Raw genomic sequence first — 25517 nt, forward strand, 5'->3', positions numbered from 1 at the left:
AATGCCTAGCTTTTTAGCTAGGGTGTCACAGTAATTTTGCTTAACCTTAGCATCCGTGGCATAGTCAGCTCTATCTGCGTGGGCTCCCCTAGGCATTGCACTTCCTCCCAAGAGCAGACACAGAGGCACAGCAGAGGAGCTGTGCCTCCCCTTGGCTGCCGATGGCCCCTGCACTGCAGACGTCTGAAGTTAGGCAATGTTATCATCACCCTCGCTGCCTGCATCCTTCTCTCCAGAACCACCCAGGGAAGGGAGGAGAGCGATTCCTGGTGAGAGACGAGAGTCTGTCTGTGCTTACCATTTCCTTTCAGCGGGCTCAGGCCAGCCAGCACGCCCTTTTCAAGGTGCCCGCTTATCAGGATTGTAATTGTGATAACTTGGAGTGCACTTCCAGGCTGTGAATTCTCTCAGAAAGGCAGGTATCTAAAAATTAGGTATTGCAACCCTGAGTTTCAGTCTCCCTCTAGGTACCCAGCCTGAAGTGCATTGCTAGACTTTTTTCTTTACCTTCAGCAAACACAAGGGAGGGAAGAGGGCTTGTGGGTGTCTTAAGCTGTTTAACTTTTGCTTTTACCACACCACACTGGACCTATATGTAGGATATGCCTTTTTCTTTATGGATATAATGCATTATCTACAAATTACACTCAAATCAAGAAGCAGTGTTTATGGTCTTGTCTTTTGCAGACCAACCTAAGATGATAAATACAGTCCAGTGAAAGGTCCAGGACTGTACACTCCTAGAAAAGAGGAGCAACCATTCATCCTCATTGTGTCATCCATGCACTTAGAATGTGAAGGCATGGGATTTCCAAATGGCCCCAGTTTCCACCTTCAGCATGCCTACAGAACATACAGCATCAAGCTGGATGATCTCAGCCATGTCTGGAAGAGCTCTGTTATTCCATGTACTGCATCTGAAGTCCTTTCAATCTGTTCCTCACTCCCTAGACTGTTTTCTCTGCCCCACTGTAGATTAAAATCTACAGGATGAAAATTTTTGTCCTCATTCCCAAAGTGTTGTGTGACTACAGAAAATCTGGGCCCTGTTGATGCAATCTAGCATAGTATAACCAAAAATTTTTAACTGGAAGAATCACACAGCTGTAACAAGGGCCAGCTCTCCCATTCCCACCTGTACTGACCAATACGCATTCAAATAGGAGGCAAAGAAAGGCGTGAGATCTTCATCTCCTACCCTTAAAACCAAAACAGGCAGATTTTTTAATGAATGCTTTTATTTTTTGTCAGCAGCCGTGAGTATGGACCTCTTTCAAAATAATGTATGAGCACTGGATGTTGACCAAGCTTTTCTGGATAATTACTGGATAAATACATTGGCATAGTATAAAAAATGACAACAAGAAAAATGAAGAAAGGAAATAATGGGGGAGGAGTACAAGAAGCCTTGCAAGAAATTTGGGAGAGCTGGTAGAAGCCACTACAACCACCAAATTGCCCTTGAGTAGTCCAGCCTCACCATGTTTCATCATCCCAAAAGGTTTGAACCAGCAATGCCAAAACTCTGGAGCAAAGGGACTAAATCAGCGACCCTTTTGGCTGCATGAAGATCTTTTATTTTGAGCAGAGAGCAAGTTGTCGTGAAGCCATGGCAGGGAAAACACACTGACACAGGGTCCCCCAGGATTACTGGTGCCAAACACAGAAGCTACTGTCAGCTCACAAAATGCTTTACTGACATGCCAAAAATAAAAACTCTGTATTGCCAACCACCCTTACCACACATCCCAAAACATGCCATATGGCCGAAAGTACGACAATGGATTTTGCCACTCCTCGGGTTTGGGTGTGAATTGACAATGAGTCTAACATATAAATTACATCATCTTTTAACTTTTTGTGATATATAACATCGGACAGCTTTGTCTGGGACAATCCATCATGAACTAGTCTTGTTGACATTCTGGATTCTCTCTTCTGACCTTGTCCTTTCAGCACAGGCATAATTGTGCTTATGATAATTTTATTCCCAGTTAGGCAGTGATTTTGCACACCTTTGAGTTACAGAATAACTAAGAAGCCAGTTCTCTGTACGACTGCTGAAACAAGGCACCTTGAACCAATTTATGCTGAAGCGCAGTCCAGTAGTGTAGCAGTAAATAAAAGTGGATAAATTCACCTCTCTCAGAGAGCATAAGTAGGTTAACTCTTTAGTCCTGTTTACTGTTGACTATACCACAGGTGTGCTCTCAGCTGGGGGCTCCCCACTGAGGAAACACCAACCGTATGTTTGCACAGCAGAAAGTGGAGTGTGGGACATGTATGACCCAGCCTTCACAGCATGAAGGGTCTAGAAGGCAAGGGGAAGGGATCCAGGCTCATTTCTGCCACCCAGCTCACGTGCATAGAGACTCCCATTTCAGCCACAGAGCTCTAGGCTCACTTATCATCACTAATTTTTTGCACTTGCATATCATCATGGAGGTTTAGGGGGTTTTTTTAGAAATGTAGCACTTTAGCAATCATCTAGGGTGATGGGCAAATCTTTTTTGTTGAAGGATCGACTGTTCGGTGTCACTTCAGTGGGAATATACAATTATTATGCTACATGAATTATTTGAGCTGTTCCCTATGAAGACTGATTGCCTTTCATGGGCTGTGTGTGGGAGCAGCAGAGAACTCCCTGCTGTTCCAAGTGGTGTTGGCACCCCCAGACAGTCAAGCATAGCTTCAGAAGTGCAACTGTCACGTCACCTGTAGCAGTGCCTGAGTCATGGTCCCTGCCCACCCTGCACTCAAAGCAAGGGAGTGATTTAGCGTATTTCTAACCACTGGATTTCCACAAATGGGAGAAAATAAGTTGGACTGCAAATACTTAAAATTAATTTTTGAACTGTCACTTACCACAGCAGAGAGAAAGGAGAATCCCACCACATGCACATCTGTATTTTCAGGGGAGAATTAGTTATGTCAGCTGTAGCCTCCTCTCAATATGAAACTTGTAGACTAATTATTAGATTGTTATAACGAATAGGCTATTGTACTCCCACTGTGATAACTTGGTAACCAGAGGAGTGCCAGTGTGTTTTAGTTGAAGGCCACTACCACCCAGTCACTTCTGCCCTCTTCGACACCTTTTTCAGCTCTGTCGCTGAAGCTGACAGGAGGATATGGAAGAACACACATCAGCTTGACCAGAGGCAGAAAGTTCCTACAGAATCAGTTGCTCTAAAGCTGGAAAGAGTGGCAAACAGTGGGATCTCTGCAGGCTGCTACTTTTTTAGCTGCTTGCCACAATATTCTTTCACGTGGTTTCTGGACCTGCTTCTGTTACATGTGTTTTTCGACTGTTTCTGGCAGAGGTTCTTTTTACCAGAGTGTGGATATATTGCTGAAGATGCTGTTCAAGTTTGCAGACTGCTTGTGCACTACCAGATAACTTTTACTGTCCTCAGTGCCTCTGGTCCCATCTATCCAACTTTATTTGCCATCAGCTTTAAAATAAAAGGTATTTGTTATTTATTGGAAAGATTAACTCCCTGGGGTATAATTACTTGCTTTTAGCATTGGTCTGTCTGCATGGCCTAGGCTTCAGGAGAGGTGCTTCTGGAGATCAGGGCGAAGAACAAGGCAATTTACTCTTATCTCCTCCACAGCCTCCTCACCTACTCCATTTCTCGAAGCTGTTACTTAACATAGCATTAAACATAAATGGTTATCAATCCAGTCCAGAAAGTGAGCAAGAGACATTAATAGACAAGAAATGGATGTTTTTGACAAATGCTGAAGCTCATGGAGGAGCAGTAACACTGCAATAACAGAAACGGAGTTTCAATTGAGTTGAAAAAGCAATTATCTGGTACTATAGAATGAAGTGAGAACAAGGAAATATTTTATGATGTTATGATTCCTCTTTCTCACAGTTTTTCGAGGTGGGTAGGGGGTTGCTATGACTTTTGCATTTACCCATTGCACAGTTGCTCTCCCAAAACAGCCTCTGGGTAGTAACATTTGTCTTAGTCTGACTTCAGACTTTTCTTCGGGATCTTTCCTGGATGTTCAGCACAAAAGCAGACACAACGAAGAACCACGGAGGCATCACCAGCATCCCCACCACCAGGCCGGAGATGCTGCTGGGAGGGCTGAGCCGAAAGGGTCGCCTGCCCCCGGCATCCTCTGCCCCACGGGTGAGCACCCACGCATCCCTCCCCTGCCACAAGCTCCCGTCTCTCTCTCTCTCTTTCTATATTTTTTCCCCAATTTATTTTTCCCCTGCAGAAGTCGAGGTTAAAGCCCTGAAACCCGAAGCCCTGAAACCGAGCTGCTTGGCCCCGCCGGTGGCACGGCCCCGCCACGCACGCCCGTGTCCGCTCCGTGGCCCGGACGCCGTCGGGGTGCGGAGGGGAGGGGGCGCGGACGAGCCCAAGCAGCAGGCTGCTCCTGGGGTGACCGTGAGCCCTGGGTTATGCCTCGGTGACCGCGGGGCTGCGGGGGTGAAGGAGAAGAGGAGAGGGGGTTTTTCACGGGCAGGAAAAGGCAGGATCCCGTGTGCCTGCGCTGGGGAGGGTTGAAGAACCGCTGAGGTTTTTTTTCTTGAGAGAAGCAATAAACTCAAATTAGTTGCACTCATGAGGTGGGAAGACAACCCCGTCTCTCTTACTCCTCGGGGCGGCAGCCCCTGGGGCAGTGCGGGTGCCCGGGCCGCTCCTCAGAGCATCCCCGGGCGGCGGGCGAGGCGCTCCCGCATCTCCCCCCGCAGCCCCGGCGCTCCCCGCCCCGCCCGGCCTCGCCGCCACATCCGGGGCGGGGGTGAGGGAAATTCAAGTTAAAGAAGGGCTGACCCAGAGCTGCTCCCCGATCCCGGCCCGCGGTGAGCCCCCGGGCTTCGGGAGGAGCGGGACGGGACCGGGGGCTCTCTCCGGGTGCCGGCGACCGAACAAGTCCGGTCTCCCCAGCCTGCATTTTAATCCTGAAATCTGGAAATGGAAATTGTTTGATGTATGAGGAGACGTTATCTAATTAGGGCGTAAGAAATTTAATCTTTCCAGCAGGCAGGTCATATAATTAATGTTAATTTAACGCTCAAATTCTCAGTCATTAATTTTTATTCTCTTAAATGTAGTTTGGCAGGGCCCCCTGATCCATGGCAATGGATTTTACTGAATGTAAGAGCACACTTGGTCTTTGGAGTGAATTACTGCAGCCCTTCCTATCCCAATAACAAGATCACATCATGTATGCATTATTAAGCCATGTAATTGAATGGTCCATAGTTTGCATATCAGACTATTAAAGTAATGTGTTTTGCTTTTCTTCCAACACGTAATGTTAAAGCCTTTGCGAATATTTGGTGATTCTGATAATTATCACCAAATTACTACAAATGTTCTCTTCATTAACGTGATTTCTCTCAAGCATTTTTAAAAAATGTCAATAATGCATTAAGTGGTGGCTTCTAAAGTGTTTTTTTAAATAAAACTTGTCAACTACAATTTGAAAATTAGAAAAAGGAAAAGGAAAAGGAAAAGGAAAAGGAAAAGAAAAGAAAAGAAAAGAAAAGAAAAGAAAAGAAAAGAAAAGAAAAGAAAAGAAAAGAAAAGAAAAAGAAAAGAAAAAGAAAAGAAAAGAAAAGAAAAGAAAAGAAAAGAAAAGAAAAGAGAAAAGAAAAGAAAGAGAGAGAGAAAGAGAAAGAAAGAGAAAGAGAGAGAAAGAAAAGGAAGAAGGAAAGAAGGAAAGAAGGAAAGAAGGAAAGAAGGAAAGAAGGAAAGAAGGAAAGAAGGAAAGAAAGAAAGAAAGAAAGAAAGAAAGAAAGAAAGAAAGAAAGAAAGAAAGAAAGAAAGAAAGAAAGAAAGAAAGAAAGAAAGAAAGAAAGAAAGAAAGAAAGAAAGAAAAAGAAAGAAAGAAAGGAAGAGGAAGAAAAGGGAGTGAGAATTAACAGTTGCAGTTGCACGGAAAGAAAACAATTTTCGTCTGAGATTGGAAAAGACGAGTTCTCTTTTTTCCTTATTTCAGATAAGTGGCTATACACCTTAAAAGTTTCACTTCATCGGGAGCAAAAGTGCATGCAATCTAAAGAACTGTCGATTGCACATGATACAGAACAGATGGAGGAAAAAAGTTGGAGCTTTTCCCTTTACAGGGAATAGATGGGAACAGAGGCAGACAGACAGAGAGATTGATTTGAAAAGATACTGACCTCTCTCCTTCAGCTGCAATTTAACTTGTCCTGGGAGGAGAGAAAGAGGGGAAAGAATAAAAAAAAAAAAAAAAAAAAAAAAAACCCTCTCCAGTGAGACCTGCCTCCTCCCCTGTCGGCCTCCTTGCCTCCACCCGCCCCAATTTCGCACTGTCATCTGAACAAACTGCTGCGCCGATCTCAGAAGGTGAATAATTCTCAATTAACTAAGTAACTAACTTTCTTTGTGCAATCTTGAGTCACTCACTTAACTAAATCTTAAGCCTTCGAGACCCTTCATTATTGCCTTCCCCCGCCGCACTATTTTCAAAGTTCAATAGCAAGGCAACAAAAAACACTGCTGCAAAATAAGAGTCTCTTTTAATTTTAAAGAGCTGTTCATTTGCATCGGAAGAAGTAATTTTTTCCCCCTGCTTTGAATTATTTAGGCACAAATATATATATATAAATAAAGGACACCCCACAAAGTCTCCCGCAGTCCGTGTCAGGATCAGTGTCACGGATGCTCTGCGGGGTGCGAAGCATCTGTGACCAAGTGAGTAGGCTCTGGATCAGGTGCGCTGTTGGGCTGTGCGGCTCGGGGCATCCCGCCGCGCTGGGAGGTTGCTGCTCCGCAGCCCGCAGCGCTCGGACCGCGCCGGGCCGGGCCCGCCGCTCCCCGCGGCCGGGCGGCGGAGGATGAGCGGGCTCGGGGCGCGGTGGGGCGGCCGCCTCCCGGGACCGAGGCCGGGGCCGTGGAGGCTCCTCACCCCACGGGGAGCCCGGGTCGGCCCGCGGCCCGCTCTTATTTTGGTTGGGAGCGGGGAGCGCTGCCGGCTGGAGCCGGGTGAGCGAAGGGAGGCGAATTGTGCTCCTCTGTTTGGTTTAGGGTCGGGTATTTTTTTTCTTTCCCTCTCCCTCCTCTCTCTCTCCCCTTCCCTCCTCACTATAGCAACCAACGCCAGCCTGACAAAAATGCACCCTCTGTGGACAATGGCCCAGCCTTCCTGCTCGCCTCGCTCCTCTTCTTCCTCGCCAAGCGAAAGAAAGTTTCCAGCCCCCCCGGCCCGTTCTCGCCTCTCCTCCCGAGGCGAGCTCCCTGCAAATCCCGCTCAGCCCCGCCGGGACTGAGCCGACCCCCACGTGGGAGGCTGAGAGCGGGGGGGACACAGAAGTCGCCCCCAGCCGGGGCCCCGGTTCCCTAAGCCGCCTTGACAGCGGGCTGGCAGAACGCCCCTGGGCCACCGCCAGCCCCGCGTCCGTGTGCGGGGCCGCCCTGCGCGGCCGGGGCCGGAGAGGGGCTGCCCGCTGCCCCAGCGGGACTCGGCTCTCGGGCTCGCCTCTTCTCTGGCGACAAACACCATCCCCAGCCTGGAGCGCGCCGCACCGCGGGGACGGAGCGGGGCAGTGGCGACCGAGAGCCCTCTAAGAAAGCGCTTCTCAGAGTGAGGGGAGAGAGTCGTGCCCAAAAGTGCCCCGAAAGCTGTAAAGAGAGGAGGGAGGATCACGTCGCCCGGTGAAGCAGGGACACCATTTATCTGAGCTTTTCCCGGGGATATCTGTTTGTCTCCATCAGGCGTGAGCATTGACAAAACAAACAAACAAAAAAAGCAGCCGTTAGATTTGCCAGAGAAAGCTGGGTACTTTTTTTTTTTATTATTTTAACCTATGTGAGACCGCTTTCCCTAGCCAGAGAGGTTGAATTGCCTCCTCTCTCCTTCCAATTCACCTGCTTTTCAGGCCAACAGAAACGCCCTTCCAGCTCCAGCACGGGGCGGTCATTTCCCAGCCAGGCTTTTGAACACTAAATTGCAAACTCCGTTGCACCAATAGCATCTGGGTCTGTCTCCGAGAATTCAATAAACAAGCTGTATTAACTCCAACCAGAATTTATCTCGTAGACTGATGGAATTCGTCTTTTTCCTTTTTATTTTTTTTTCCCCTTTTGCTTCTTCTGCTTCTTTTCCCCCAAGGCCTCATATTCACCACTCAAAATTTAGCAGCCTGCCTTTGATAAATTACTCAAAGTAATCCCTGCAACAGCTAAGTCTGACTGGTTGACGTTGTGTTAGAAGTCTTCATAGCGGTATCTGTCTATAAAATATTCACTTGCGGACTACAAAGGGTGGATCATTTTTAATGACAAGATTCAGAACTGGAGGATGAAGGGAAAATATTAATATCCGTGAATTCAAATAATTTAATTTCAAATACTGAACTTAGAACATTATATCCTACTAGTTTAAATACTGATGCAGATAAAATAGCAGATTCTCAGATGAATGAAGCGGCCGGAAGAATAGAGTTGTGGGGAATGTTCTAAATGAACATTAATACAAACTTTACAGGAACTTTTTTTTTTTTTTTTTTTTTTTTTTTTTTTTAAATTCTACACCTTTCTACGTTCTGTCTTCTGGGATAATCAGTATTCTAGCAGGGCAAAAATGTTCATGATATTACACCGTGTGTATATCTATATACACAGGGAGAGAATTTTTTTTCTCTAGAGGTAGGTAGAGAAATCTATTTAGATGGCGTGTTTTAATTTCAATGGGTAATGTGAGCTTGTGCAATCAAAGTTATCAATTTCTGTCCTTTTTGTTTAGATTTCTTAGTTAAATGTGTTTGTTATATCTACCCCGAGGAGAAGCAACTTGAAAGTGTAGCTTTTGAGTCATCTTATAAATACATCCCTGAGGCTGCGGTTCTTGCCGCTTTAAGCAGTTTTCATTAAAGCAGCCAGCTGCCTCTTTGTGTAGATTGGATTTTTTTAAAGCAATCACTTGTGAAGCCCCGGCCTTAGTTTTGTCTCTCCGCAGGCCCTTAAAGTTGAAGTTTCATTCATGTCTTGGGTCTCTCCGCCGAATCAGACTCCTCGGAGCAACACTGGAGAGAGCCACACGAAAGCACAGGCTTGAATACCTCATAGAGAAAGGTTAAAAAGGAAGCAGAGATCAAAACAATCCCATCTCACAAAAGGTGCATTAAATGCGCCCCAGCAATAAGCACAAATCTTCCAAGTTGGCCTTTAAAGCGAGCACCAGGAGTCTCACGTTTATTGCACCCAGCAATTCTCTGAGCGACTCTCCGCGTCTTTGCACTCCTGGCGCATTTCCTCCTAAAACAACATCTAATGGGTAGATAATAGAGACACGGAAAGGAGGCGCGGGGATTTCTCCCCCTCCTCCTTTCCTTTTAGCTGCGTGAGTCTATCTCAAGGTTTGGAGAGCAGAGTTAAAAAAAAAAAAAAAAAAAAAAAAAAAAAAAAAAAAAGGCGCTTTTCACCTCTAAACACAACAGGCACATGCAAATATACATTCCCCACCCTACAGCCGCACGCATCCAAAGGCACACAGGAGCGTGCGTTTGGGGAGCGTTCCCCCAGCCCCCCGAGCCGGGGAGGCTGACGAGCGGCGGCTGGAAGCCGAGGCTCGCTAAGAACGAGCCGTGCTCTTGTTTTGCTGCTGGAAATGCAGCTTTCTCTCCGGCACGCACGGAGTTGAAACACCAGGGAGCCCAACATCTCGTCAGCCGGAGCCCGCCGCGGCAGCTGGGGGCGGCTGGCGGGCAGGGGACCCCCAGGTGGGGAGCCGGGGGGGCGGCGGGGGGCGGCCAGAGGACTCCCGCAACCCGCCCGCGTCCTTCTGGATGCACCTGATGTGTATGCAGCACCTCGCCTCCCAGCCAGGACTCAGCTCCAGTTAAGTGGCGCTCTATGTATTTTATAGCGAATATTCTCGAGTAGCTGCACTGCAATGAAGGAGATATCAAGGAGGCCTGTCAGTTCAAAGCTTTTGGGGTTGTTTGAAAATCTTCTTCACGTCAAAGTAAGCAGCCCTAGTATTTGAACAGCTGCTTTGAACAGTGAAAAGGGCTGAGCTGAATCAAAACACTGCAGTGTCTGCCCAAGACACCGCATCACCTTCAACCTGCTTTTATGCGAGCAGAGAAAAGGAAAGAAAGGCTGGTGAGACCTCTAATCCCGCGGGGTCAGCTCCGCCAGAAAGGGGCCACATGACTGTCTCTTTTACATCCCGAGCGGCCCGGACCTGAGCGGCGACCGGAGCCGGAGCCCGCGGCGGGCAGCGGCGAGGCGACAAGACCGGCGGCCGGGCGCTCGCTCCCCGCTCCCCGGCGCTCCTCTCCACGGGGGGAGATGGGAGCGGAGGATGCTTAAGGAGCGGTATTAATGACAGGGCTAACAATGATGGGGAGGACGAGGAGGTGGAGTCTGCGGCGGCTCTGAATGCACCGGCCGCGCTCCTCGCTGCTCCCAGCTGCGCCTCCATAGGCGTGCGCTCCGCCGGGGAGGGGGCAGGAGGGACGGCGGGGGGCTCTGCCGGGGAGACGAGGTTTCGTTCGCCTCCTAAGGCCGCGGTGCTACTTCGGTAACTGCAATTACCGTCAGCCCTGACTGAGATCTGCCTCTGGGGCAGGGGGCGAGAGGCACGCAGGACGGTGACCGTAGCACCTGCCAGAGGGCCGGCCGGGGGTGAGGGACAGGACATGCACGACTGGGGCAGGCCCGGAGAGGTTTTTCCCCTCCCCCCCCGAAAAGTGTTAGTTGAATCTCGCTGACCCCGTGTCCCGTCTCCTGGTCGCGGCGAGCCGCGGGGAGCGCGGTGCGTGCCTCGGCACTCCACGGGGACCAGCTGTCCGTGGGGCGTGCACACTCCGTGGGGCCGGGGCACAAGGGAGGCCCCTCGGACGACCACCGGGGTAGGTCCGTGCTCGGCGAGCACCGCACGCTGGAGGCGCCCGCGCGAAAACCTCGCTCTGAAAACGACGCGTGGCGTGGCCCCTCGTGTCTCGTCCACGCACGAACTTTTGGCAGCGGACCTGGAGGCGCGCTGGCGGGAAAGCCGCCCCCGGCAGAGCTTCGGCGGCCCCAGGAGCGGGGCGGGAGGGCTGGCCCGGGCGCGGAGAGCGGGGCGGCTCTCCCAGGACGGTCCCCGCGATGCCTTGGCAGAAGCCTGCTGCGGACTTGCCCTGTTGTTTTGTTTCAACTCACTGGTCTACACCTAATTGGGAAGAGAGAGACGAGAAAATGAGCATCAAATTATAAAATTCCTGGGTGCCCAGTTGTTTACACACGGGAAACAAAAGGCACAGCTTCACTTCAGAGACACTGACTTCCCTCTCCGTAACCCTCGCAGAACAGGCAGCATTGTTCTTCCCTTCGCCTTCACCTCCAAGAAAGAGGAAAACAAAACAAAACAAAACCCAAACCTTAGGAAGAATATCCACTGTTTCCTGGACAAAGTTTGCGCCCCCCTCCTCCTCCTCTCCTTCTCTTCCTCCCTCCCTCCCCTCCCCACCCCCCGGCAGAAGGAGCTCTTGATACGCCGCTAAACTAACGAAACGAGGTAACTCCTGCTGCGCCCCTTGTCTCAGGGCACTGGATATCCTGTTTATGCTGCTGCTGCTGTGTATATGTTTATGTGCAGGAGCCCATCCCCCTTCTCCTCCACACCCCCATGCAGAGGAATATTTCCAGGCAAGGAGCCTTTCCGGCGCTCACGTTAAATACGATGATTTATAAACAACTCGCAGAAGAAAGCTGTTTCTTGTTAGTAGTAATAAATTCCCTGGTCCGCCCTATTGTGTTATTTCGATGAAGGCAGTGGGAGCCTGCGACGCGCACCTACCCCCGTGAGCAGTTTATTTTCGAGACAAAGCTATGGCTTTCGGCTCAAAAATGGGCAGCGAACTCATTTCGCGTCGGCCAGCCTGGCGCTGCTCATTCCTAGGAAATCGGAATCCAGTTCCAGGGTCTCCTTCCTTCCTTCCTGTCCGGGCCGCAACTTCTTTTCTTTTCCTATCCCTCTCCTTTTTTTCCCTATTTTTTTTTTCTTTTTCCCAGCACCCTCTCATGCCCATCTTCTGCATCCATGCAGAGTCGCGAGCGCCGCTGAGGTGGTCCCGCAGGCGTGCCGTCCCGTGGGGACGGGACAAGCGGAACAAAACCACCTCCGCGGTGCCGAGGTGCGAAGCCCCGACATCCCCGGAGGAGCGGTGCGCTCCGGCGACCACCGGGTGCCGGGAGCAGGGCAGGGCCGGCAGACGGGCAGGGGGGCCGCCCGCTTCCCGCTCCCCGCCCCCGGGGGCGCGGCGCTCCCCGGCCGCTCCGGCGGGGCCGGCTGCGAGGCGGCGCCGCGAAAGTTGGGGGCGGGCAGGCGGGTCCCCCCCCGGCCCGCAGCACCGGCTCCGGGGCGGCGCGGCCGCGCTCCGCGCAGAGACGCGCGTCGAGGCGCGCGAGCAACAGGAGCCGGCAGGCGGACCGGCGGCGGCGGCATCCTCCCGCCGGCGGTGCGGGGCGGGCCGGGGCGGGGCCGGCGGCGGCGGCGCGCCCCCGCCCTCCCCTACGCTCCCCCCCCGCCCCGCGGCCGCCGCTCCCCCGCGCCCCGTTCCCCCTCGGAGTTGGGTTCCAGCGGGGGCGGGCCGGGGCGGGGCCGGGGCGGGGCGCGGCCGGCGGGGAGCGCCAATGGCGGGCGGCGGCGGCGGCGGTCGCCGGGAGCGCCGGCGTCCGTCAGGGCGCGGGGAGCCAATGGCGTGCGGCGGCGGGGCGGGGCGGCCGCGCGTGCCTTCGCAGTGGGCCCCGCCGCGCGGGCCGGGGGGGCGCGGGCGCCGCGCGGCGCCCGAGGCGAAAAAGTAGCTGTCAAATGCGCGGCGCCTTTAACCGGCGCGATCAGTGCGGCTCGGCGAGTCATGGCGACCGCAGCCTCCAACCACTACAGCCTGCTCGCCTCCGGCTCCCCCATGGTGCACGCCGAGCCGCCCGGCGGCATGCAGCCCGGCGGCGGCTACCGCGACGCCGGCGCCCTGGTGCAGGCGGACTACGCGCTGCAGAGCAACGGGCACCCGCTGAGCCACGCTCACCAGTGGATCGCGGCGCTGTCCCACGGCGGCCCCGGCGGTGGCGGCGGCGGCGGCGGCGGCGGGGGCGGCGGCGGCGGCGGCGGCGGCGAGGCGCCCTGGTCGGCGGGCGCGCTGGGCCAGCCCGACATCAAGCCGGCGGTGGTGCAGGCGGGCGGGCGCGGCGACGAGCTGCCGCCGCCGCCGCAGCACCCGCCGCCGGGGCGGGCGCCGCACCTGGTGCACCACGGCGGCGGCGGCGGAGGGCACCACGCGGCGGCGGCGGCGGCGGCGGCGGCGGCGGCGGCGTGGCGGGCGGGCGGCGCGGCGCACCTGCCGCCCGGCATGGCCGCGGCCAACGGCGCGCAGGCGGGGCTGCTCTACTCGCAGCCGCCCGGCTTCACCGTCAACGGGATGCTGGGCGCCGGGCAGCCGGGGCTGCACCACCACGGCCTGCGCGACGCCCACGAGGAGCCGCCGCCGGGGCCGCCGCACCACGGCCCCGAGCACCCGCCGCCGCCCCACGGCCCCCACCCCGGGGCGGCCGGGCCGGCACCGTCCGCCGCCGCCGCCGCGCCCCCCGGGCCGCCGCCGCACCACGACCCGCACTCCGACGAGGACACGCCGACCTCGGACGACCTGGAGCAGTTCGCCAAGCAGTTCAAGCAGCGGCGCATCAAACTGGGATTTACCCAAGCGGACGTGGGGCTGGCGCTGGGCACCCTCTACGGCAACGTCTTCTCGCAGACCACCATCTGCCGCTTCGAGGCCCTGCAGCTCAGCTTCAAGAACATGTGCAAGCTGAAGCCTTTGTTGAACAAGTGGTTGGAGGAGGCGGACTCCTCCTCGGGCAGCCCCACCAGCATAGACAAGATCGCGGCGCAGGGCCGCAAGCGGAAAAAGCGCACCTCCATCGAGGTGAGCGTCAAGGGCGCGCTGGAGAGCCACTTCCTCAAGTGCCCCAAGCCCTCCGCCCAGGAGATCACCTCGCTCGCGGACAGCCTACAGCTGGAGAAGGAGGTGGTGAGAGTGTGGTTTTGTAACAGGAGACAGAAAGAGAAGCGCATGACTCCCCCGGGAGGGACGCTGCCGGGCGCCGAGGACGTGTACGGGGCCAGCAGGGACACGCCGCCGCACCACGGGGTGCAGACCCCCGTGCAGTGAACTCGCGGCGGGGGCGCCCGGCCCCTCCTCCTCCTCTCCTCCTCCTCCTCCTCTCCTTCCCCCAACTTTTGATTGTCCTTCGTTTTTTTTTTTATTTTTTTTTCTTTTATTTTTTTTTTATTTTATTTTCTCCTATCTTTAAAAAAAGACAAAAAATCAGAAAAAAAAAAAAAAGAAACAAACTCGAACAAAAAAGAAAACAAAACAAAAAGGGAGCGAGCGAGAGGGCGAGCGCGAATCACAGCGGACAGACAGATAGACAAAGCACCTGCACCACACTGTCCCTTAGACGGTAGGAGGTGTGATGCTGTATTTTGACCTTTCCAGGCGAGTGCCCGTGCACGGGAGTGGAGTGGGCACCGCGCACGGGCAGGCAGGCGGGCACCGGCAGGGCAGCGGCAGGCACCGGCAGGGCAGGCGCAGGGCGAAGCGGTTCGCACAAAACTCTCTCACTCGCTGGCCAAAACATACGGCGCTGCTGCCCTGCCGGGGAGGGGGCGGAGGAGAAGAGGGGGCACAGCCACCTCGGGTCCCCTCCGCAGCCCCCTCCCGCCACACAAAGGCAGATTGCATTGTGGAATGTCGCTCGGTGTTGGCACATGCTGCTGTGTTTATTTTCTGTGGATCCCCTGTATGAATATATGAAAAAAAAGATAGAAGAGAACTGAAAAGCTATCCCTTTTGATGTAGACAGTATTTAACCGTATCAATTTGCACTGCAAGAAAATCGAAGTTTACATAAACAAAATGTTTATTTTTTCTTTTTTCCCCTCTTCCTTTCCGACCTTAATTTTGCAAATGACTTGCATTTTCCACAGTGAGCGTTAGTCAACCAGTGACCGGTCTACAATATGTTGCTGTGTTTTAAGCCTTTGCTTTATGTGTATATGTGAACTTTTGTTATAAACAAGTATTCTTAAATACGTGTAACGCTTATTTTCTCCTTTTACCATAGCAAAAAGAATTAGTATATGTGTGTGTGTATGTATTCATATGCACGCGTGCAAAGACATACATACATACACACATATATATAATGTCTATATATACACATATATATGCACCTCCAGCTTCCATTCTCCAGAGATGTGACTCTCGTAATTGTTTAATATATGCCTTCAGTGGCAAGAGTCGAGTTTGGAGAAGGGAGAACAATGCAAATTAAGAAAGTAAACTTCATTTTCAGGCAGTGTGTCCGGGGGTCAGGGCGCAACCAAAGGGGGAGGAAAAAAATACGTGCAACCCTTCCAGACTGTGTCAGTGCGGGCAAGCAAGGCCTGGTGTGGGGAAGGCGGAGAGGGAACGACATGTTTCCAGAGTTTTCCCAGAGAAAGTGGCATTTCCTTGAGAGGGAAAGGGGATTATTTAGCTCCCCCACCACCGCCCCCTCAGCGCCCTTTCCTTCCCCTCCTCCCCCCGCGGCTCCCCTGCGTGCCTTTGGCATCCCCGGTCTCGCCGCCCGAGCCGATATCAGCCTCCAAACTTTCTTTTATTGAGCAGTTTTTTACGTCAAGGCAGAGCCAGGGAGAGCCTGAGGAGCTGCTGGGCCCGAGGTGGGGGTCGGGTGCTTACACCTGCCTGTAAACACACGCTGCCCCCTCCTCTCCACAGAGACTGTGCATTTCTTTTTCACTTTACTTTCCATATTTATTTTTATTTTCTGTTTGTATCCAGCCCCTATCCCTCCCCATCCTCCCCTTGTCCTTTGGTCAGATTGTGGTATAATTTATTGAAGGAAAGGACCAGTTTTAACTTGGGCAGCCTTGTGTCTTTCACTGGGGAATGAAATGAAATGGGAAAAAATGCCATTTTTCAATCCGTGTTCCCCCCCCCCTCCCCTTCGCTAATAGTTTTAAAGTGCATTTCGTGACATTATCCTAATGAGAAATGGTTAACTTTCCAAAATAAAAAAAAAAAAAAGAGAAAAACCCACGGGAACAAAAAGGAAAAAAAAAAGGGAAAAAAAAAAAGGAAAACAAAAAGCTCTGAAGGGAAGCAGAGGAGCGGGACCTCGGAGCAGCGCATGTATGTGCGTGTGTCTGCGTGCGTGTTTGTGTACTTATGCACACACACAGCTATGCATATACATTAGAGGAATTTTATGATAGTTATAAATTCATAAAGGGATCATTTAGTCAGCACAAACGGGTGCTATAGAGACAAAGCATTTTTATAATCTAAAAGTTTACTTAGTTGAGTGTTGGACAATTATGGAGAAAAAACAGTGAAGCATTCTCTCGCAGAACTCTCCTATAAATATTGCATTCAGTAGCTGAGGCTTTAGAATATGTTTCTCATTGTCTTTTAAAATGCCTGTGACACTGGGTTTTCTTTCCTTCTTTCTTTCTCCCTTCCTTTCTTTCTTGCTTTCTTTCTTTCTTTCTTCTTGGTAAGACGGATGATGATTTCTAAGAGGCACATGCATTAGCCTTTTTCCTGGTTTTCCAACAATTGTTAAAAAAGATACGGGCACCAAGCTTTTCTCCTTTTTTTTTGTTTTGTTTTGTTTTGTTTGTTTGTTTGTTTATGTGTTGAGCTGCTTGTTATTTAAAGTGTTGAGGACTAGCGCCTAGTGAAGTGAATCAGATCAGGGCAGATCCAGTGGTAAAGGGAGGAAATGAACTTTCAGACACTTATTAATATGTGCGTAAGGTCAGACAACGGAGTCGAGAGGATGTTTGAGAAAGCCTCAAACTCCAAATAGGTTTACTAAAAAAAAAAGTTACCACACAAACCTTACCACTATGTATATATGTTTAATATTTGTCCTTTGAAATGCAGAAATAGTTTCAATGTTTTCTTTGTCTATTTTTCTTTTTTTTTTTTTTTTTAATGCTACCCAGGGAAATATTTTCATATCATTTTTAAGTGGCCTGCCTCAATGTATATTTATTTCTTTTAAAGCAAACAGGTTCTGGAAACTGTTTTTCTGTAGCTTTAAATGAGTAGGTGAACAAAATCTATATGGGATGTAATTTTTTTTTTTTGTTCAGTCTCTTTAAAAATACTTTGTTTTGGTACATTTGGATGTGCTTGTGGGGAAAAATAAAAACGCAGAGATCCTTATATATTTATGTTAAAGTAATATTTTATTATCTACATAAAACAGAAATGCACAATACCTTCATAGTTTCTTCTAATTATTGAAATATCGTTATTTTATTTTTAAAGATAGCACAGATTTGCATAGTTCTTAAAATCTGGAGGGAGAAGACCCCGGTACTTATACTGAGCTGAGTTCTGTGTAAAAGCACCGCCGTTTCTTTCTATTTCGTGGAATTTTTGGAATAAATTTGATGCCTATACCGAGAGGTTCCACACTTATAACTTTCAGGGTCTTGAAGGAGAGCCTCGGGAGCTGTGTTCATTATGTCTCTGAGCAGATGAACCACAGCGGTGTGTTTTGGAGCATTGATTTCTGTGCGGGTAGGGCTATCCTGCCTTTGGTGCTGGTGGGGAGATCTGCTCCTCAAGTTTGTTGCATGTTCTGGCGAAAGGCATGGGGGAGAAGAGATTCGACTCTTCTCGGTCCCTTTTTATAATTTAACATCTGAGTCCTTAAAAAAAAAAAAAAAAAAAAAAAAAAAAAAAAAAAAAAAAAAAGAGAGAGAGAAAGAAAAAAGCAAAACAAAAAGGCGGGGCTTAATGATGGGAGTACCGTTTGCGGGAGGAAGGAAGGACGCGGCTGCCCAGCGGGGCTGCGCACCCCCGGGCCGGGCCGGGCCGGGCCCCGCGGCGATGGCCCCGCTTTCCCGTTGTGTGTCTGCGGCTCCGTGCGGTGACGAGCGGGTCGGTTTTGCCGGAGGGGTCCCGGCTGGGGACCCGCGGGGCTGGCGCGCTGACATGCGGCGTCCAACTGCGCAGTGTTCGCACGCTCGGCGGTGTGTTCAGGTCCTTCTTGGCTGGCTCGGTTTCCTGAGTGCGATATCCTGCTCTTCTCCCTCCCCCCTCCTTCACGATAGTTTCTAGGCTTATTAGATTTAATCATCTTTTCTAACTTCTAGTCAATATTACACTCATCCCGAACAGATTCAGCTAAATGATCTTATCAATAGTTTCGAAGAGAAGTGACAGAAAGAAGAAGTGTTTTGTGACCGCAGACGTGCTGACGGGTAAAATGTTGAAGCTGGGTATGGATTTATAAGTCCTTGGTCAATAGCCCGCGGAACGGGCTGCGGAAAGCGAGCAGCCTCTGCCCTCTGCAGGACACTCGGGTGGGCGCCCAGGGAATATTCCCCCTTTGACGACAGGGCCCCGCTCTCGGGGAGCGCTCTCGTGGCGGGTGGACAGGAGGTTCCTTGGGTGTTCGGTGCCTCGCTCGGCGGGGCAGGCCCGGCGCCGCGGGGATGACCGGCTCCGCCGCTGGCGGGGTGCCGCGGCAGGCCGCTGTTCGGGGCCGTCCCCGGCGGAGGGCCCGGGGCTGCTCCTCCGGGGCTCTTGGCCCGGCGGCAGGCTGACCTTACGGGAGCGACTTCGCTCGTCCTTCCGGACTGGTTGTGGGGAGGCCGGTTGGTTCGGGGGTCATTCTTTTTATCTCCTTCGATCTCTCGTTTAAGATAAAGGAGAGAGGGAAATGGAGCAGCTATAGGATGCTCCTTCTGCAGGTGTATGTCAGGGTGCGCGGCAGCTCCTCGGGCTCCCTCGCTCTTATTTCCAGCAGGGACACTCTGTTGTAGGTCAGATGTCAACAACAAAAGCCCTCTTTCCTCGGTTCGCTCTCTCTCTGGTGGAGGCCGAAACTGCAAGGCGAGAGGAGACGGTAATATCCTCAGGTCTGTCAGTCTTGTCACCCCCAGTGTGTCCAGCCCCGCAGGGGCGAGAGGGAGCAGTCGGTGCTGCCCGACCCCGGGAGCTCCGGCTGCCGCCCAGCTGCGCCGTCTCTCCTGAGTGGGCAGTGGGGGGTCGGGGTTTAGAAAGAGAGAAGCGGAGGAAGGGGAAATAATCCTACAAATTCCCCAGGCTGCGGGGCAGGCCGGAATGGTGTCTGGCCAGGTGCTACCCTCGGGCTGGGCAGCTTGTGAGAGCCCCGGCGGGGGCAGAGGCCGCGGTTGCCTCCGGCTCCGCCCCGCCGTGTCTCTCTCCATCGGGCTTTGTTGTCGGCAGTTCGGGTTTGCCCCGTGTCCGCTTCTCCAGTGCCCCGGCTTCCGAGCGCGCTCCTTGGCCGCGCCGGGCCGCGACGGTGGGGCGGGACGGTCCCGGCTGCCTGCGCCTTCCCGCTCTCCTGCCCGCGGCCTGGGAGAGCCCCAGGCTGGGGCTGTTCCCTGCCCTCCGGCTGATCCGACGGAAAACCCTCTCCCCCGGCTGCCTACCCCTGCCTGCCGGGCGGCCCCCGGCCTCGGGGTTGTCCCAAGCCGCGTTGTTGGAGATTTGGTGGCTCTTTGTTGCTGTGCCGTCGGTGAGGGGGATAGAGGGCGGGTGACCCGGCCGGGGAAGGGAGGCGACGGCCTCCGGCGGGAGATGAGGCGTGGGGGAGAGCGGTTACCCGCGGGCGGGAGAGCTGGGCTTAGTCCGGCTTAAACCACTGGCCTCAGATACAGCACTGGAGGAGGGTGGCGGGCATGGGGGTTCCCCTCAGCCCGAGCCAGGGCAGCGCCTTGCGGAGCAGGGAGCGGGAATGAGGAAAGAACGAAACCGCCCGTGGCTTTTTGGCGGTGGACGGGGCAGTGGCGACCTTCTGCTGCCTCCAGAAAGGAGCCTGGGCGTTGGGGTCTGACTCGGAAATCGTGGCTCTCTCGCCTCCCCTGCTCCTGCGGGCGAGTGTCTCGTTATTGTGCGTTTCGGAAGGGACGCGGCCTGGGGTGCCTCCCTGCCTTTAAATCTAGAGACGAAAAAATTTTTTGAAAACCCCAAATTTTCAGAGCTGCAGACGCTAAATTGGCACTCTGTGCTCGGAGCATGGCCGGGCTGCCGTCGGGGATGTAGGAAGGCGTTCCGCAGAAGCGAGTTCTCCCCAGGCTCGGATGGGCGATGCTGAGGGAACGGGCACTTCTCCGGGGAAAATTAGAGCAAAGCCAAAGCGTGCTTTAGCAGAAATGGTAAAACATAAAAAGCAAAGACTGGTCTTCAGACCCGACTTCTCATCAAACTATAGACCAAACAAGTGGGCTTTCCGGCAGGCGAGTCCCAGCTGCAGCGCGTGGATTCTCACGCTGCAGTCGGCCTCAGCCCGTGGCCTGGCCCAGGCTATGGGTCTCTTCGTTCTAAGCGTTTATCTCTCCCTGCAAACTCTCTGTAAATACTTCCGAAACTCGGCCGAGTGTCCCGACTATGCCGGGATTTCACGCAGGGCCCCTGGGCCAGGAAGGTCGCCTGAGCCGGCGCGGAGCCCCTTCCCCCCGCAGCGCCCCGGTGCCAGTGCCGCCAGGGCCGAGCATCCCCGCGGGACGCGGGCGTCGGATCCTGCCCTCCGGTCGGCGGCCAAAGACAGAGAGCGATGAGGCAACGGAGCGGCCGAAGCTGTGCCAGCGTTGCCGGCAGCAACAGCGGGTCGGCGGCGGGCGCTGCTCCCCGAGAGCAGGGGAGGGGGGCCCGGGACCCCTTCGCCCCAAGGGGACGGCGTTTTTGGCCCGTGTCTGCCTGGCCCCGTCCGTGCCCCTGCCGGGGCAGAGCCGCTGCCGGCCCGGAGCAGGAGCTGTGCCTCCCTCCGTGAGTGGGGATGCAGGGCGTGGGGGCCGCCCGGGGGACCCCATCGCTTCTGCGGCAGGGCCGGGGCGGTGCGGGCTGTCCCAGCGCCGGGCTGTCCCAGCGCCGGGCTCCAGCTCCCGCCCGGCTGCAGCTCTCCCGGCCGTCTCTCAGCGTCCCGCCCGGCCGGGCTGGGCTGTACCGCTCCGTGTGTCCCTGGGCCTGTCCGCACAGATGTCATTTTTAAGGATTAAAAAGGGAGCAGGCCGGTACCAAGTTGGAGGCCGGTGTTTCTCTCCCTCCTCCTCGCACGGCGGTAAATCCTGGCAGGCAGAGGCAGCTTGTAAAAGTGATGACGAGACCGCTCTCCCCCTCCTCTTCGCCGTCCCGTCTCCTCCCGTCCCGGGAGTTGTAAGAGGCGCTCGTCTAAAAGTTAGGACTTGTTTTTAGCCAGCCTGACTCATTCATTAATTCTCTTTCCCTCCTTGATTCATTCATGTCTGCAGTCATTCATTGCCAAGTCCATGGAGGCATCAGCTCCTTGGTCAGTAGGGGAGACGTACAAACAAGGATGGTGCTATTTATTTCCCTCTGCCTGTGGATTTCTAAGACGTTCAAGCAGGCACAATCATTAAACTAATTTGTATTTGATTGTTTGGGCGGACGGGGGTGAATTTTATTGCACTAAGCATTCAAGCACGCACGCATCGCTGATTACCAGTATACATTAAATAAAGTTGTTTGTACACATTGTCTTACCACATATAGGCAGTCTTATTATTCTAATTACTCTAATTAGTGCATTGAAATGTTTTCTACTTGATTTGAGGAGACAGTGATTAGTTCTATTACTTCTTTTAACTCTTATTTCATGGAAAACTGTTGATGCATGTTCCAGTTACCTTGTTTTTCTCTGCAATATAGCGTGGGTCAAAATTATTATGAAATTATAATCTTTGGCGGGTAGAAACATCCATTTATTTTCCCTTCCTAAAAGAACTTCCATTTTTTTGTACCCACCAGCACCAGATAGAACATCCCCAAAGCCTTCACAAGTAATTATTTCTAGGCAAAGCAGCAGGTTTCTTCTTTACAATTTCTTCTGCTATTACTTTAGTACTTTGTGATTGTAGTATTAACCTCTATAATGTTTTGTGGGTTTTTTCCTAAAAAGAAAAAAAAAAAAAAAGCCTGATGTATACTTCAGGCAAAGGTATTTCATAAGTTTTAAATTAAGGTTACTATTAATTGATAGGATCAGATCATCAAACATGTTACTTCGATAGGGAATTGTAATTAAAACTTTAATCCCGTTTGAGACTTAGTTTTATTTTAAACACATTCTTGAGGGATTTTTCCCCCCTTTTCCTTCCGGTTGCTGTTTGAAGCACGGTGGTGGTACAGAGCGGAACCCAGACCCCACCAGAGCAGGGAGGTTATTTCGTTATCAAAATACCCATCTTCACTATTGAGCCAATTGAGGTTTTGTGTCGAGTTTTGGGATGTGTGTGTGTTGGCCTTTTGTGTTGATGTGGCGGCCACTTAAACCCAGACGGTGACAAAGCGGGCGGCGGGGATGGAATCTCGCCTTTCTTTTCACATTACAGACAGGGAGACTGGCTATTTTTCGGTCATAAAAATTCTACGCTTTTTTTGTTGTTGGAGTTTCCCCCCTATTGTTCAGGTTAGTTTCTAAATAAATACGAAGAGATGGGGGCGGGGGGGGGGGGGGGAATAAAGAAGAAGTGAGAGAGAAAAAAAAGGGAAAAAACTCAAACCATCTTTTAAATTCTTGGAAGTCCAGGTCTGGAGGGAAATCTATGGAGTTACATAGGTAAATATTTGGCCTAGGCTGCTTATACTTTTAATATTTAAACTGGGATTATAGGGGATCTAAAGACGCCTTCCTAACCTTTGCCAATTGCCTGTGCGAGGAGAAATCCCGCAGGATGTACAAAGGGGCCAGACGCCTTCCCACCGCCTCAGATAAACGACTCCGCCGCTGGTGTGGCTGGGGACCGACTTTCCCCCAGGGTCGAGGTCGACAGGGCACAGGCAGCGCTGGGGTTTGGAGGGTGTTTGAAGGCGGAGGTCCTGTTTCTGCTTCCCACGGGACATCGTCTCGCCCCGTTCTCCGGGCCGGGCTCTGCGCTGGCAGCGCTCCGGTCCGGGGAAGGCGCCACGGGCCGGGCCAGGACTGGGGCCGGGACTGGGGCAAGGACTGGGCTGAGGATTGGGGCCGGGATTGGGGCCGGGATTGGGGCCGGGATTGGGGCCAGGATTGGGGCCGGGATTGGGGCCGGGATTGGGGCCGGGGCAGCGCGTGGAGCGAGGGCGCCCCCCAGCGGCCGCCGGCGCCGCGGCGGGGACTCCCCGAGAAGGGCAGGGGAGCATCCAGCATCCCCTCCCCGCTCCCGGACACCTCGCTCTCCCTGCGAGCAAGGACCACGGGGCTGGCCCCAGGGGCACCCGTCGGAGAGGTCGCTGGAGCCCGTGGTGCCTCTGGGAGGGGGATGGCAAAATCGTGAGTAAGTTTGTTGTCTTCCTTTCCTTTCCTTTTATTTTTTGGTGGTTTGATTTTGGTTTGTTTGCTCTTTCGGTTGGGGGGGTTTGCTGGATATTTTTTTGTTTCTTTCTTTTTGGTTGTTGTTGGTGGTGTTTTTTTAAATATACACACAGAAACGTTTAAATCCCACTTTAAAATTGTTGCTTATCCTGTCGTCTGGATGGGATTAGAAAAACCAAATAAAACAAAACAAAACAAAACAAAACCCCAACCAAAACCCACAAAAACCCCCAAAAAAACCCAAAAAAAAAAAAAAAAAAAAAAAAAAAAAAAAAAAAAAAACCACCAGCCAGCAAATCAATCCATGGTTTATTTGCAAGCCCCTGAAAACTGGGAGAGATGCTATTTGCCTCACCTCCTCCTCCTGCTGGGGAGGTGTGCAGTCCCTCAGACTGGCAATCTCTCCTCCAGCTCAGGCATGTTGGATAGCAGGACAAAGCTCTGTCAGCGCTCCGTGGTGCAGAAGCAGACCCACGTGGTCCCATGGAGGGGGACTCCTGTGGGGCTTGGCTGTTCTGAGCACGCCGCGCGGGCGCGGTGTGGCTCCTGCTCCTGCCCTCAGGCTTGCAGGGAGCTGTGAGCCCAGCGCCAGGCATCCCGCAGCCTCCGGGAGCTGTTCCCTGCCCGCCGCACATCCCGCGGCCAGCGAGGGCACAGCCGGGGCAGCGGGAGTGGGACAGGTCCTGGGGCCCGGAGCACACCTCTGCCAGGGCCCTCCCACAGGGCTCCGTCTTCTGGGAAGGCGGGGGGCTCAAACCCCACCATTTCACCAAAAGGCTGCTGTTCTTGCTGAAGGCAAACCACCCCGCATACCAGGCCGCTGTCACCAAACACCTCCAACAAAATCGCTACAACCCAAAAATGTTCTTCCGTTGGATGAACCCCCCATTTCCCAGGAACAGAGATCTGAGGACAGCCCTGTTCTCCTGCAGGGCCTTTTTGTGCTGGCTGGGAGCTCTGGTTTCACACCCAGGCCCAGGACAGCCTCCCCGGGCTGAGAGGTGTCAAGAGTTCGGCTCTGCCTGGGCCCAGACCCCGCAGCAGCGCGGGCTGGTACCACCACACAGGTTTACATCTTGTGTTTATTTCAGTGCTGCCGCTTTGTAACTACCACTTGCCACACTGTGTATGTAGGTGCTGAAAATGTTAAAATATTGCGAATATCAAGAACCCAAGACATTCAGACATTCTGCTACAGCAGACTTCATTGCACTGAAAACTGATAAGTGACATATCACGATCTCAGAGTCTCTTGTTAACTCAACAAGCAAATTGAGCTGAAACAAAACAAAACAAAACACCCAAGACAGAATAAGTTTTAGAAAGGAATAAGCATTCTGCACAGAGCTAATCACACTACAGGCAGCCAATACTGTAGCGCTGAGCAGACATGGGAGAAAATAACCTGTTTTCCAGCTGAACATCAATGCTGGACTTGTTCAGATAAGAGAAACGAGATGCTGTGGGTACAGGAGGAATTGGAAAGGTAAGCCGTGGCTACATCTTCAACTACAGACCAAGCCTGTGTCTGTCTTACCTGTGGAGATAGCTCTGTTCACAGTAGGCAAAAAGCCATAACAAAGGTTCAGCCTCTAAAGGGAAAAACTGTCTTTGTTCCAGGGACCCTTCCTAAACCAGCTGATAAGTAAGGATTGATTTATTTGCTAAAAGGTCTGAGGAGCTGGAGAACATTGGCCTTTTGCATACTAATTTTGCGTACATGCTCAGTATGTATATCATATCCCAAAACAGTGGTTTTTAATTTTGGGTGGAATTGAGGCCTTTAGCTTAAAGCAGTCCCTCATTTCATTATGCATATCTGGCTCTTTGAATTGGGCAAGAAAGAGGACAGACAACCCAGCCTGCCCACATGCCTTGTGTAGCCAGCCAAGAGAAGGGAGTGTTTCAGAGGACCTGCAGAGAAGCCTTCAGTCTATTTGGCTTTAGTCCTGCCTCCTCTCCAGCTGACCATTCAGAAATACAGGCCCGACCACAGTAGGGGCCAGGCCACTTGAGGTTTTATATCTATAGCTTCAATCTCACTCCACTTGCCACAGGCTCTACCCACAAGGCTGAAGTCAATCTCCCTCTCCCCTGCCTGGTCCAGCACCATGGTTCCTGCCCTCCTGCCTCTACATCTCAAGTGAAAAGGCAGAAAGGGGCTCACCCCAAGAA

The 25517-nt window shown here is 52.5% G+C and overlaps 1 protein-coding gene across 1 annotated transcript; it reads left to right on the forward strand.

Moving 5' to 3' along the window:
* The first annotated feature begins 12772 nt into the window (after positions 1-12772).
* On the forward strand, positions 12773-17460 carry POU3F2 (POU class 3 homeobox 2). The gene has a single exon (XM_066315163.1). The coding sequence runs from the start codon at positions 12845-12847 to the stop codon at positions 14153-14155; it is 1311 nt and encodes a 436-aa protein (XP_066171260.1). The 5' UTR covers positions 12773-12844; the 3' UTR covers positions 14156-17460.
* Positions 17461-25517: the final 8057 nt, after the last annotated feature.

The sequence above is a fragment of the Sylvia atricapilla genome, chromosome 3 (genome assembly GCF_009819655.1).
Source record: "Sylvia atricapilla isolate bSylAtr1 chromosome 3, bSylAtr1.pri, whole genome shotgun sequence".
Classification (NCBI taxonomy): Eukaryota; Metazoa; Chordata; class Aves; order Passeriformes; family Sylviidae; genus Sylvia; species Sylvia atricapilla.